Source organism: Leptonotus elevatus, chromosome 3 (assembly GCF_054856555.1).
Source record: "Leptonotus elevatus isolate MCC_2025b chromosome 3, RoL_Lele_1.0, whole genome shotgun sequence".
NCBI classification, from domain to species: domain Eukaryota; kingdom Metazoa; phylum Chordata; class Actinopteri; order Syngnathiformes; family Syngnathidae; genus Leptonotus; species Leptonotus elevatus.
Genome location: NC_141241.1, coordinates 24,219,605 through 24,234,090, shown reverse-complemented (window position 1 = coordinate 24,234,090; position 14,486 = coordinate 24,219,605). Strand labels below are relative to the sequence as shown.

Sequence of the window (14,486 nt, the reverse complement as noted above, 5' to 3'; positions counted from 1 at the left end):
TTTTTTTTTTTAAGGATTTTTTTTGGAGACTGAATTTGGGCAGTAAGAAGGCATTATGAAATATTAACGAGTAATGTTGATTGAAGTTGTGTCTTTGGAAACATGAGTCCTGCCAGGAGACACCAGACTGGCTGCAGGACTAAACACGACATCTGCCTCAAGGAGTCCATGATGAGGCACAACGCACGTGCTTCCGCATGTGCCTTGTCATTAGAACGCACATCATTTATTCTAAAGGAGTCCTCAGGTGAATACACTCACAAAAAGTTAGGGATATTCAGCTAATTTGAAATTTCAGGATGATAGTTCAGGTTCTTAATAGAGAAAAGTCCTGTATAAAAGTTACTATAAATTAAATAATAATATAAAATTACTATTAAATTAAAAACTGAACAGTTGAGCTTTTTTGAGCATTCAAAAGTTTAGAGGTCAATTTATGTTCACAAGTAAAAGTTGGAGTGCATTGAAGTTCATCCTGAAATTTCACCCTAAGGCCCGATATCCCGACTTTCCTCTCACACAACACAGCCAATGTAAACAAAAACAAGGAAGAGGCTTTTAACTTTAAAACTTTGTTTCAGAAATTCAATGTAACTGTATATACACTTTACAATAGTACATAGCCTAGTGGCTAACAAAGATGTCTTAAAACATTTTAAATACATCTTTTGCACACAAACAATTCTTACACGTAAAAGAGCATAACAGATATGATATTGAAAAGGGGTGGAGGGAAAAATCAATAAAATTACTCTTCAGAAAGACTTTACTCTTAGCAGAAAAAGTGCCTCGATTAAAATTTAACTCAGGACTTCTGCCACAATGCAAACTGTATCCTCTACAATACATGCTAAATTTAACAGTTTAGTGACATTATGCTAAACTAAACAAATATTTAAGGAGAAAAAAAAAACACTCCATCTGAAGTTAATCTTCATGAATACATTTTTAAAAGTTTCTATAACATGCCTTTTTAAAATCAAAGATACAAAATGTTTCCTTATTTTAAGGATAACAAAACGAGGCTGCATGTAATGTACCACGGTGTGTACAATATAACTGGTAATGCACATAAAAAAGAGCTGGATGACACGCATCGAATGCCTTTCCCAGATCCTTCAGAAACAGAAGCAAATTCAAATGCACAACCGTCACACAATCTCTCAGTGAGGATTGCTTACTCAAAGTTGGTAAAAAGAATTGGAGGGAGATCATGGTGCTTTTTTCTTAAACATTGTTTAGACCTCCAATCTCCATCTATTTGTTCTGGACTTTAATTATGAAAGACACCTGCGACTTCCACCCATGCAATTTACATTCAGCGTCACTACACGTGCACTCAACACTTATAAGTCAAAATCATTTGTGCCACGTGACAGTTGTACAAGAAACACAAGCCCCATCGAACTCGTGAAGCGCAACCAACATATGACGCAAAAGGCAAGAAGAGGCAGGTGCCAAACAGATGGCAACCACCTCTGATAGCTGCCTGCCTTCAACAGCATGAATTGTTTGGCCAGAGCAAGCAGAACACGATTCATCTGGCAAATCTGACACACTGGACACATATTAATGCAAGAACACAACCCATAGTGCACAAACGTGCAGGAATGAGCGGTGCTGTGCACAACTTTGCAGTCTGATTGTCTTTTTCTATCTAACCAATAAGAGGGAGCATACTGAAGAATGCTACAAGCAGATAAATTAAATCATATGGCACAGTATAAGTAACCCAGACCAACACTGACATCTGTGTCTGTAAAAAATTGAAAAATTAATACAAGCGCTTTTGATACCAACCTAAGACAAAAAATATTGCCAACGTAGATCACCGCTGTCTCACTAGCAAAAACAATGTCCATGTACAGTATGCAAGTGAAGCTGATGGGGAGATGGGAAGTATGTTGCTGGTGCCATATGCGGCTGGTTGAGGTTGTGACCGGATGTCAGAAGACGCTGGCCGCGCTACATTGTCATCATTATGCTTAATATTGATAGCCATCAAATTACACTTTACAACTGAAAGACACGGGGCTGTGATTAAGACAGAATACTAGATTACAGGTAAAAGACAATACTGATTGACAAATCAAATACTGCAACGTTGACACACATCACTTTGACCATGAATGCCCTCAAACCTTACACTATGTCAGATTTACATATGTCTTCTACCAAATATTTTAAGACCTATGCTGTGTCCACGGTGAAAATAAAACTTGATTTAAGCCTCTGAGAACATACTGTGCTCACATTGCTAGATTTGAACAGTTTACCGATTAACATTTTTATGCCCCCCTTTTAAAACACTTGAAAGTTAAAACACCTGGAAACACTTAAAAACATGACATTGGTTTACCAAAACAAAAACAACCTTGACTCACTTACAGCGGAATGCATCCGATTGAAAAGGCTACAAAGTTTGCCAACCATGAGATTACCGAGTTGATGCGAGTGTGGCAAAGAGTAAACACAAATGGAGATTGATTTACAGGCCAGTCTTTCCTGTGCAGACTGGAGTGTTGACAGCTTCAGCACCAGGGCTGGGTTTGGGTTCAACACCTCAGGTTAGCGTTCCTCTTAACAGGCGGTGTTTTAGAGCCACTAAGCAAGCACCAGATCCTTGAAATGGTGTGGAGACAAGAGCCCGCTCCACAACTCAAGGGTCCATCTAAAAAGTGGACCGACTCAGACTTCCAAGTGTCTCTTTACATGTGTAGATTTGAAAAATGTCACCCACTTCTTTAAAAACGTTTTTCTCCTTGAACAGATAGTGTTTTTTTAAGCAACAGTGGGTTTTTAAAATACAAAACAAAATGAAGCAACGGTAATGTTTTAAGCGGCTTTTTACACACATGGTTCTCAGTCCTTCCTTGCTAAGCCCATCTGAGATGAGACAGTGGAGTTCAATCAGGAGGCAACATGTCATGAAGACGAAACCTCTCTCGAACATGCGGCCGCACATCCTCATCCTGTTGAAAAAGTGGCATCATGAGTCAAGGTCGGATAGACTCGCATCAACTCAAAGTTGAAGCTTGCTGGCAGATTCAACAAGAACGTAACACATCCTACCATCTCAACAAGCTTCTCAAGGAAGGGCACCAACTTCAGCAGTTCATTGTCATTCCTGTCCATGAACCAGCTCTCGATAGGAATTCCATTAGACAACTGTGAGGGTTAAGCAAACAAAAAAAAGTTTTTAATTAAAATCTTCATTGTGTTTAAGATCACGAGAATATTTATTTTATCGCAATTTCGATTTTGGCTTCTCTCGATCATTAAAACAATGATAGAAGAAAACCGATTAATGTGCAGAACGCTGTGGCACGTTTTCAAGTTCCCTACGTTGTGAAAGGACCCTGAATGCACCATGTAGCTAGCTCGGAGCGAATCAGTGTGATTCTGCTGTACACCTAAGTGTCCTTTAAGCTGTTTCATGATACTACAGCTGGAGTTAACTGTAAAACTAAACACAAGATAAGGAAAATTACATGCAGTGTGTATTTAAATACAAAACGTGCTTCGTTTTCAAACACATTGCGAGCTTAGCGCTAATGCTAATGCAAAGGAATGGAGGATCCCATTCTAATGCTATCAGGAAGTTAGCATCAAATTCAGTAGTAAAAGTCCTCCAAAATAATGAATGTTTACACACACAAACGCCGTGGAAAGACATACCCACAGGTAACACTACTTAGTCACAAATTCTTCCCAATTTGTGAAAAACAAGTTATTTTTAATAAAATTCACAGCACAAGTTCACAATACTGCTCCAAACGCGCAGGATCACAGTATTTGTTTTCCAATTACTGTTTTAGTATACAGTATTTTTATTTTACTTTTTAAATATTTTTTTTATTTAAGGGTTCACAGAATTGTATTTTACTCAAAATTCAAGGATACAAATCAAAGGACTTTTTTTGTGGGGTCATACCATACACATTTCCACATGACATAGCACAAAATACAATCCCTAAGATCCCAGGATAGGCCACGAAGTCCCGAGACTTGTGAAAATAATATAACATAAAATAATTATGATAATGATTGTAATGGAATGCTCAAGTTTGAAAATGAAGAATGAAAATGGAAGAGGTTTGAATTTCATATATTTAAAAGGTTATGTTATATTTGATGAAAAAAATAGTGTTCAAGAATAAAGTGTTAAACATGAATGGGTGTAAGGCTATGGTCATAGTCTTGAGTAGTTGAAAAAAATATTAAGTTTTATCCATCGTGATTTCAATCTCAATCAAAATAATTATGATTATTATTTTTCCCATAATCATCCAGCCCTACAAGTGTCTGATTCTAGTCTGCCCCTCCACACGATGGCATAAAAATGACAAATTCATAAAGAACACCACACCTGCGGCCCTCCATAGTTCAAAAGGCATATTTCAAATCTGCTAAACAATCATAACATTATCACATATTGTTCTTTGTTCTGGTCACCTGGTATGCAAAGGCTTGAGGTGAATTGTCAATGATGATGGTCTTTGACAGATCTCTGCCGAGAATGTTGAGATCCTTGATGTAGTTTCCTTGGACACAGACGCAATGCTCCCGAAACAACCTGTGTCTACAGTTAGTCAGGAATGACAGGAAAAGAGGGATATATTGACATGGCCAGACAATAAATTATTCCGAGAGCACAACCATACGCCATCATTGGTACTAAAATCATTTGTAACAGAAACACCATACCTCACTAACTGCTTCTTCGGGTCCAAGATGTTGAGCAGTTTGTCCGCATACACCTTTTTAGAGGCTGTAAAAAGAATGATCTAAAAAAAAAAAAAGGGGGGGGGGCAAACTATTCTATCAAATCCACTTAAGGATAAAATAAGTAATAATAACCAGGCTGTATTTACCTCATAGATTTGAGACATGCGTTCCAAAAACTCTCTAAAAAATGGTCTCAAGCGCACATAGACCTGCATGAGAAATAGTTCAAACTGTTACATTGGCAAAACTGACAACAGACTATACCTTAAATCTTAATCTGCAAGTATATGCTTGGTTTGTATTTCGAAGTACAGTATAGGCTTACACAATTGTGTCATCCATCTTACTTACTTACATACATATGTAACAAACGAGGCGATCAAAGCCGTTTGTGTGGATTCATCCCCCCCTACAGGCCTGAATAGGGCATTAGTTACCTGGTAAATGACATCTTGAAAGAGGACAGGGAAGGTAAGGGCTGCATCTTCCAGCTCATTTAAACTACAGTGAACCAGTGTTTCATCCTGAAAGATATAAAAAAAGTAATAATAACAAATCTCCATAAATTAATTGTAGACTAATTAAACATTACATCCTGTAACTGACCAGATCAAGGACAAGAGAGAATTCAGGTGTGCTTCGAGTCTTCAATGGAAGAGCTGGTTTCCGAGTGAGCTGCTCTTCTGTTAATGGAGGGACGTGCTTGATGAAGAAATACCTGAAGTTAAAGACATGAAATTTGGTTCAGTCATATGAACTACACTTCAACCACAGTAATTTAGTCTCACTGGCCATGTTTACATAGAGACATTTAAATGTAATTAGAATGAATCCGAACAGACAAACTAAATGAAAATGCTCCATAAAAACACCTCAAACGAAATATAAAGGCTGAATCGGAACAGAATTTCAATCGTGGGCTACCCCCTTTTGCTAATCCGAACGAGCGTCAACAGTTTAATCGGAATGGCGAGGCTGCGTCCCGTATGTGCATGCCCTGTCTTGACGTAAATGTGTCATCATAACGTCATAATTTCCGCCCATTGAAATGGCAGCACCTTGACAAGAACTTGTCTGCGAGGAGAAAACTTGTACTTGCAACTTGTTTTTAGCAATATGTTGCTTCAATAAAAGTTTTAAAACTATCACAACTACTGTGTTAAATGACGAATGAACTCATCTTGATAATTCATGTGATCGATGCATGCGTTTTTCACGGCTGCCAAGGGGCTGATGTGATTACCGGAGCGGAACATGTAAAGCGCAGATCGGAATGGTTCACGTCACATGTAAAGCGCAGATCGGAATGGTTCACGTCACATGTAAAGCGCAGATCAGAATGGTTCACATCACATGTAAACAGGTGACCAACCGACTACAAAAAATTAAACAATTCTAGAGGAAACAGTGAATATGTTGGAGGACAGCAGTAGCGTGGTCCCGCTGCAAGTGTAACTACTGGTTGGAGAGCGAGCTAGCTTCTTCACTACTGTCAAGGTGCCCTTGCAAAAGGACAATGAACCCACTCACACACGTCTCATCCAGAGAGCCCCACCCCTACTGTGCCATTACGTTGACATCTCTGCTTGCGAACCTGCACATTTGGCCTGGTTGTGCTGTTGTGTGGTGTGCAACAGAAAATTTACTGCAGAGTGTAAACTGGTTTTATCGTGATGTATTATAAGAATAAAAGCTTTAAAAAGTTACCTGAAACACTGCACTCTTTTTTCAGAAACGTAACTATTGTAACTTTAAACTAGGGATACACGATAATGCTATTTACAACCAATACCGATTCAATTCAAAAAATGCCAATGTTGATAACTGATAAGTAAGCCAATAATTGTTTGCAAAATTAACTTGAATACAAATATACTTTCGAATCCTACTATAAGTCTAACATGTATACAATTACTGATGCACCGAATTTTCGGCCACTGAAAACATTCGGCAGAAAATGAGAACAAATATGCATTTTCAGCATTCAGACGAAATAAAATTGGAGCCGAAAATATATAACCGAAATAGGATGTTGTAAAATGCAAGCAAAAAACTGCTGCAAGCAAGCATATGTATGAATTAAACACCGGAATGAGTGTTCCGCGGCTACGCCTCACTGTTAAGTCATGAGCGGTAGCCGATAGCTAGCGGCTTGTGGCTAGCCCGGTCGATGCTATTCAGAGGTGGGTAGAGTAGCCAAAGATTGTACTCAAGTAAGAGTAGCGTTACTTCTTTACCCATCTACTCAAGTAAAAGTAAAAAGTATTGTGTGGTAAAACTACTCTTAGAAGTAAAAACATTTCAAAAAGTTACTCAAGTAAATGTAATGGAGTGAATGTAACTCGTTACTACCCACCTCTGATGCTATTCAAATCCGTAGTGAGGAATAATAGCAATGGCACAAAGAGTTAGTGGAAAGTAGTATTGTGATCTACGTATGGTGTGTGTGTGCGTGTAGCAGCTACACGCTAGCTTAGTACAGCGATCAAACTTTTTATTCTGCAACTGTCAAATTGTTTGTTGCTGAAATGCGAATAAAGCCCCCGTTGAATAAGCAACACGGCGTCTGGTTCCTTCGTCTGTATTTATTTCGCATGACCGAGACGAGAGCTGCGTTATCAGCAGCGACCCAAATCAATTGAGGTTGACGAGTGACGACACTCAAATGTTAACAGAAGTAAAGTTTCATCTCCAGATTATTACGTCCAACAATGTGCAGAAAAGCACTGTGTCTGTGTACCAACGACAACTTTATTTATCATAGAATGACAAACGCAATGACATGACACTGCACTGTGTGCTTACTATATGCTTGTGGTTATTCTCATTCATCCAGCTCATTTATTTCTCAACCGTTACTGTAGTAATACGTGTTGAAAATGTGGAGTGGGCTGTAGCTAGTGATAAGTGTGAGTGATATTAAACATTGCTTTTTATTTTGATATTTGGCTTGATTTTTTTTGTCGGTCTTTCGGTTTTCAGCCAAGAGTTTCTCATTTTCTGTTTCGTCCAAAAATGTTCATTACGATGCATTCCTATATACACAATTCATTGAAATATTGCGTAAAGCACCATGAAGCTGACTTTTATTTATATCACTGCTTCAAAGACAACCAGTAACTCATTTTGAGTTTGCCCAAAAAACACGTTTTGAAAATGCAACAAATACCTGCGAGGGTAACAATTTGGGGAGTGTTGTGGAATTTTCAGTAGTTAGGTGAGATGAATTAGTCTGAACAATAATTTGTCTTTTGGGTTTCTTTATATTTGAAGCTTTGAAGTCTTACAGAGCAGTTTACAAAAAGTGATATGTGAGAGTGTGCGCAGTAAATTATCATAGAAAGATTTTTATGCAGTCTGGTTAGATTTTGGGAGGAGTAAGGGAGGGTTAGCTAAACAGGAAAGCAAGCAGTCTGTTCCGAGCAGACTTATCAGTCAAGGTCACTTTGATATTGCGTCATGTGAAAAGAAAATACAGGTGTCCACAATACAGTATAAACTTATGTGATGTGTTAAATAGTTATTTTCCATAACAGGACAGTAAAGAAAGCCCCCACTGTTGCCATCATGCATCTTCTGTGAACGCGAGGTCGTACGCATTATGATGTCACAAATATACGACACTACCAGAGGAGAGGGTAGGGAAAGGGGTGAGGAGTTCGGCGGATTTTTTAATTATCTGGTTTATCTGTATGACGTCAAATTGGTCGATAATTATCGGCCACCGATATTATCGTGCATCACTACTTTAAACCCGATGATTTGTATTGAGAGCCTGTTCAGAGATGGACCACTAGACGTCCATTAGCAAATGTTGAGGACTGTAACTTTCACTCACGGGTCAAAGACTTCCCAGTCTTCATCATAGGATGCTTCTGGTGGTAATGCAGTAGGAGGAGGGTTCATGTATGTCATATCTGGACTGGAGCCTGGAGCTGAGTGAAAGTCAAATTATTTCATTTAATTTAAAAGAGGTATCGGCAAACAAAAAGAGATACTGAAGAGCTCTGGATCTCTCGCTGTGAAACTAATACTAAGGAATTGTATTGAGAAACACATTTTACATTGCTATATGACCTACCGGTGAGGGGTGGAAGGTCAGCATCTGTCTCTCCTTGCTCTGCTGTGTGGTATCCACCAGGGATGTGAGGAGGTCGCAGAGGTGGCAGCTGAGATACACTTGAGTGGAAGTTGTTGGTGGTACATTGTTCCTGTATAGATGAGGCTGTGCTGCTGGGCGTTTCTACAGTTTGCTCATATTCCAGCTGCTTGACTATTTCCTCAGCTTCCACTGCCTGGTCTGGAGAGTCCGATCCAGATGAGACTGTGCAGATGGATGTAAAGCACTTTAACTCATTTTCTCCCAAAACCGTATAAATGCGTTCTATTTTAAAGTTTTTTTTTTTTATTGTTTTCTATGCTAGAACATACAGAAGGCTTTGATGCAGCCTCTCAACTGCAAAGAAAGGTTGAAGAAATGGTAGTTAATACACAAACGGCCAGCAGGTGGCAGCAGAGCAAAAGAGGTCAACCAGGACCATGTTGGAAAAAAAGCTCATTACTCAGTTCTAAATAGATCTGTGAATAATGATTAAACTTAGCCACATTCTAATGCTAATTGCTGCAAAACAAAAACAGATAGATCATAGAAATATACTTCTTTTTTTCCTGATCAAAGAAGAGACTCTAATCTTTCTTTTGGTAGGTTCCATGTTTTTATAGCAATAGAACACAATATTTTGTGGGCCTTGCAAAATGAGTCACAATCCAGTAAAACAGCCGGGAGCGAACGGGATTGCTTCAGTGAAAATGGCTGGGAGTGAAATCGTTAATGACAAACAACAATAAATAATGCTAAATAGGCATGGAACAATCATAGTAATTTCTGGACTATAAGGCGCACCTGACTATAAGCCGTGCTAGCCAAATTTGGGGAATACTCGAGTTTGTTACACAGATAAGCCGCACCCAACTGTAAGCCGCAGGTGTTTTAATGCTACAGCACTGATGGTTCCCGCTACTTTCTTTTCCATATTCAGGGCGCAAATTGTGTCGCTCTTGTTCTTTCTCTCCTACTGTATTTGGGCTCACTTGGTTTGTTTTGCTCTGCCTGACGCTCTTGTGCTTCCTTTATAGTGCACCTTCTTGTGATCTGATGGATAAGCCGCACCTTTGTATTAGCCGCAGGGACGAATGCAAGTAGAGCTGTCAAACGATTAAATTTTTAAATCAGATTAATCACTTTTTAGAATTTTGATTAATCACGATTAATCACTTAATTAAAAAGGCTTTTTTAATCAACATTTTTCCCCCACCAAATTTGAAGAGCACCTGTTATTTGTTCTTTTGACATTTAATGTTATGAGGATGTCTTCAACATTTTTTTATCCACTGCGCACACTCATCCACCTCTTTTTCCTGATCGGTTAATTATTTTTATAATTTAAAATGGAAACAAATGACCACAATGTTTTGACTTAAACAAATATTCTGAATGTCATACACAAACATTTATTAAATGCTTTAATTTAATGCATGTATTTGTGTTTATTGCTCAAACAACCTGTGCTACCTTTAACGTAGCCAACCACTGTCAAGATAAAGGATAATCCGTGGTCAACATTAATAGTGTGATTAATCTGCGTTAATATTTGATTAATGCGATAATTTTTTGTGATTAATTAATTTGTTAACACTAACAGCACGTAATGCAAGGGAAAAAATAGTGTTTTATAATCCAGAAATGACTGCCAGTTTGATGGTTTACTATGGTCTTAAAAAGCTAGGGTTTCAATAACCGCTAATACTGACTGTCATCAGTAATGAGCTCTTGTTTTGTTTTCTTTCTTCTTCTTTTTAAGTTAATTGCCTCCAATTAACTTTTTTGACAACATTTTAATTTGCAGTCTTTTAATCATTCACTACAACACCTTCACCAAATTAAACACCATAAAAGTGGCACAAACACAAGTCACTCTGTTATTAGATTACAATAATAACCCTAACAAATCTGTGGCTTTATCACTTCAATTTTTTGTTTCATGAAGAACTATATGTAAACATGTAGACTGCACTTCCTAATAACTGAACTTATCCAGAAACTATCAAATTAAATACATAAATTCCACATACACAAAGTAAATAAAATAAAATAAACCTAACAACTGACCAAAATGAAGCACTTTTCCCCCCACCTCACAAATTACAGCCTTCGCTATTTGAAAATTGCATTCAACTACATTGCGAAGTTGATTTGAATTCAATTAATTGTTAAACCTTATCTATACCACAAAGGCCTACCATTTTTGGCTGGTGAGAAGAAGTTGAAAACGGGAGAGAAGATGGTCCCAAGAAGAGTTGTCCTAGGAGGGCTTGTGGGCACTTCAGTAGCCGTTGTCTCCTCCAGACTGCCATTAGGCTTCTCCTTACTTCTGTCATGATTGGTTGCCACTACAAAGCAATTAATATGATTTTGACAACTTTTAACAAAATACTCAAGTACTAGTAGTCGTAGTAAAAAGAAAAAAGAAGTACAACTTTAGTTCGTGTCACTCACATCCATTGATGGAGCCTTTTCTACCAACCCTAAGGGCAGTGTTTGTGTCTGGAGTTGAGGTGATCAGGTTGTTGTCCACATCACAGTGGAGACGGGCCTTCTTGGCTGGGCTCTCCTGCTGCACCTTAACACATCAAGTAAGTCAAATTTCACATTTTTGTATTACAAGGAAACAGAAAAGACTAAATGCACCATTACTAAAAAGGTGCATTTCCAATTAGAAAAATTCTCCATCTGAATCACATCCAATTTTTCTTCCGTTGGGTTCATTTATCACAGTGAGTAACTGTAATAGATTGATAAAATTATTGTACACAGTGATGCAGTATGGAATTGGGAACTACCCTCGGACACAGCTCATGAATTACAAACCACTGTAATAACTCATCATAGAGACATGAATAATTGTGGAAACTTGTTTTTAAAAAGCAATGTGGTGTTGTTGTCTTGTAAAATAATCATGAGCATGTCTTTTCCAAGTTTACCGCTTACTACTTGTTACTCTACCTTCAGGCGCACAGCAACTTTTTGAACGAGTACCTAAAATTAAAGCTTTCTATGATGAGCTGCCGCAATCTAGCATTGATTTCAAGAGAAACATTATACACTCGAAATAAATGTTGCGTTTGACTCGTGACAATGAATGCTCCATAAGTTTGACAACCTAATAACATTATCCAACGCTGTTAAAACTGAATGTAATAATACTGAAAGTAGAGAATCAGAAGGCTGACACTTGTCATCAAGAATGAACTGTACTGCAAAGCCTATTTACCTTAACAGTATTTCCTCTGATGAACTTTTTGATAGTTGAGAACAAACCCCTCCCACCACTGGTAGGAGTGTCCACTTCTACTTCTGAATGTCTTCTCTTGGTCCGAGATGGGCGAGACGGCAGACTGGGGATTGGCTGCTGAGACGCCTTACGCATTCTCAGTCTCATCATTGGAGCAGTCACATGTAAATCTGTTTTAGAAAGAAAGTCACTTCATAAATCAAATAGTAAACAGTAAATGTAGAGATTAATCATTTTAGTTGTTGTAGTTTGTTTTATGTTGTATGTAGTACGGAACTACCATTCTGCTTTTTCAATGTGCCTGTTATTCCATTAAATTAAATAACAACATAAACAAACAGTACCTTTAAAACTACACAAACACTTATTTGAAATTGTTATTAACTAAGACTTGGAGAGTGTCTCTGTGTGTACTTTTGTAGGACTGGTTCTCCTTGCTGCAAACATCTGGATGTATTCAACATCCCATTTCACTTACATCACGGCAGCCGCAGCTGGCTTAGCTTTTTGTGGTACACGAAAAACACACCACACTAGACCTTCTACTGTACGCATTTATAATTTGGTATGGATTGTAAAGTTATTTTATTTCAAACACATGACTGTACATTGAATTTGTGATTTCAGACGGAGTGTATCTTTGAAAGACACACTTCTTGAGCACTAACATTTTAACCTCTAATTTTTAGGCATTGAAAACTTAAGGCGGAGAACACAAATTGGTAAGCAAAGCCCAGCCTCTTGTCCTTGCATAACAGCAGCTGACTGAAAATGTGTCTGGACATATCCAGAGATCTCTGTGATTGGTGCCCAAATGTTTTCCAATAAAAGTTTGTCAACAAGTTACAAATAATACATACACTTTAAAAAGTAATTAAACATTAACTGACAAGTGAAACTTGGCCCAACCATAGCTGTTCTGCAACACTCTATTTTAATGTGCAAAATGAACTTCTACAATCTACCATTGATCAATATCAATAACAGGCTACAGCTATCAATCTCGGATATTGTGACGTGCTCGGATTATGCACAGCTGTTGCTGGGGGAATGCAAGCGAGCGGGAAATAGGAAAATGCATGCTTCAAACAGAGCTGGCTAACAAACGTTAGCCACACGGCAAAACCGAGGGAGACGTACAGTACAGTCATCTATCACTACTCGAATTCTGCATGTATAAAGCATATCTAAAAATTATGCGCAGAAAACCCACCTATAATCTATTTTCACGCTTTCCCCGATTGTCCAGCAAACCGCAGCTACCTGACAAATTACAGTTACAGCATATCAGGTACATTAAGCGTCATACGCGGCTCCGCGTTCTTCAGCGCAACATGTAAATGCTGTCAAGCGAGCAAAGACTAACTTAGTAAAGTTTACATATTTGACGAGGTAAATTAAGCCCTGGAGCAGACAAGCTAATGTTAAACAGCTATAAGCGCTAGCAAGTCAATGCGGCATTGCGAGATCCATGAAATAACACTAATTTTGTAATTGAAACATTTAGCAGTCAGTGACGTCCATCTTACATACAGTACTTATTTTGTCAACTGCCTAATTTGCAAGTGCGACAATTGTGGTTGAGGCTGTCAACATCTAACCTCGTTACTCATGGTATCGCCAGGTAAATTACACGCTATTATTGAATGTGATTTAATTTTCATCAAACATACAATTGACAGGATGTTGTTTTAATAGAAAATTCGGATAGATTTAACTAGTTATTCTAGTGACCCAATACATGAATGGTAAAATGCCTGTTAGCTGGCTAAAAAAAACAGCGAAGTTCAGTCGTGGAATGCATCTTACTCGCTTTCCCCGCAGCAAGTTACAAGACACGACTGCGGATCGCGACAACTATTCGCCTTTACACAACAACTTTAAAATGTTACCCACTGGTGGGTGACGTTTAAGTTTTGTCACGGTAGCCAGAAATAAGGTTTATCCACGGAAGGCCGAAGTTAGCTTCCCGAAGCTATGTTGCTTAGCTTAGCACAATTAGCATAAAGCCAGCTTGGCTTCCTTGGGGGGAAAAAAACTGCTTCAGGCTAGCAGATGTGCACAAGCAGGAAAGGAAAATATTTAGCTAGTCGTTAGCCAGCATTACTTAAAACACAAGGCAAACGCGCGAAATATGCTGATGGCGGGTACTTACTTTACGGCGTTCCTCGGTCGTTCGAAATAACCGCTCACGACCCAATTGACATCACAACAGAGCCAGTGGTTGTTTTCCTCTTCTGGGGGCTTATTTTTTTTCTCTATCTACTCAATGGCCGTCTCTGAAATGACACACGGTAACAGGCGCCATTTCCCGCCTCTGCTCAGGCTCTGCGAGGTAAATACCCGTATGGACACAGACACGCCCCCTTACCTCAAACACCAGCCAGGCTGCAGTGGAGCCAGGAC

General features: G+C 38.6%; 1 protein-coding gene across 2 annotated transcripts; it reads right to left on the bottom strand.

The window, feature by feature from the left end:
- Positions 1-556: 556 nt before the first annotated feature.
- On the bottom strand, positions 557-14,433 carry ctdspl2b (CTD (carboxy-terminal domain, RNA polymerase II, polypeptide A) small phosphatase like 2b). 2 transcript variants are annotated; one of them, XM_086070856.1, is made up of 13 exons: positions 14,236-14,433; positions 12,060-12,250; positions 11,285-11,408; positions 11,029-11,178; positions 8,810-9,052; positions 8,567-8,663; positions 5,335-5,446; positions 5,166-5,252; positions 4,875-4,937; positions 4,708-4,787; positions 4,456-4,582; positions 3,073-3,168; positions 557-2,972 (listed from the first exon to the last, which is right to left on the bottom strand). In XM_086070856.1, the coding sequence occupies exons 2-13, from the start codon at positions 12,228-12,230 to the stop codon at positions 2,907-2,909; spliced, it is 1,416 nt and encodes a 471-aa protein (XP_085926982.1). In that variant the 5' UTR covers positions 12,231-12,250; positions 14,236-14,433; the 3' UTR covers positions 557-2,906. The 2 variants fall into 2 exon arrangements, with proteins under 2 accessions (XP_085926982.1, XP_085926983.1); XM_086070857.1 differs by lacking the exon at positions 14,236-14,433 and adding an exon at positions 13,977-14,182.
- Positions 14,434-14,486: the final 53 nt, after the last annotated feature.

Bases quoted from the DNA above. Each gene is read 5' to 3' on its own strand.
- ctdspl2b (XM_086070856.1), bottom strand. From the start codon at position 12,230: ATGATGAGACTGAGAATGCGTAAGGCGTCTCAGCAGCCAATCCCCAGT. The intron at 5,447-8,566 runs GTGAGTGAAAGT...CTTTAACTTCAG, and splicing joins GACTGGGAAGTCTTTGACCC to GTATTTCTTCATCAAGCACG. The intron at 5,253-5,334 runs GTCAGTTACAGG...TATATCTTTCAG, and splicing joins TCTCTCTTGTCCTTGATCTG to GATGAAACACTGGTTCACTG.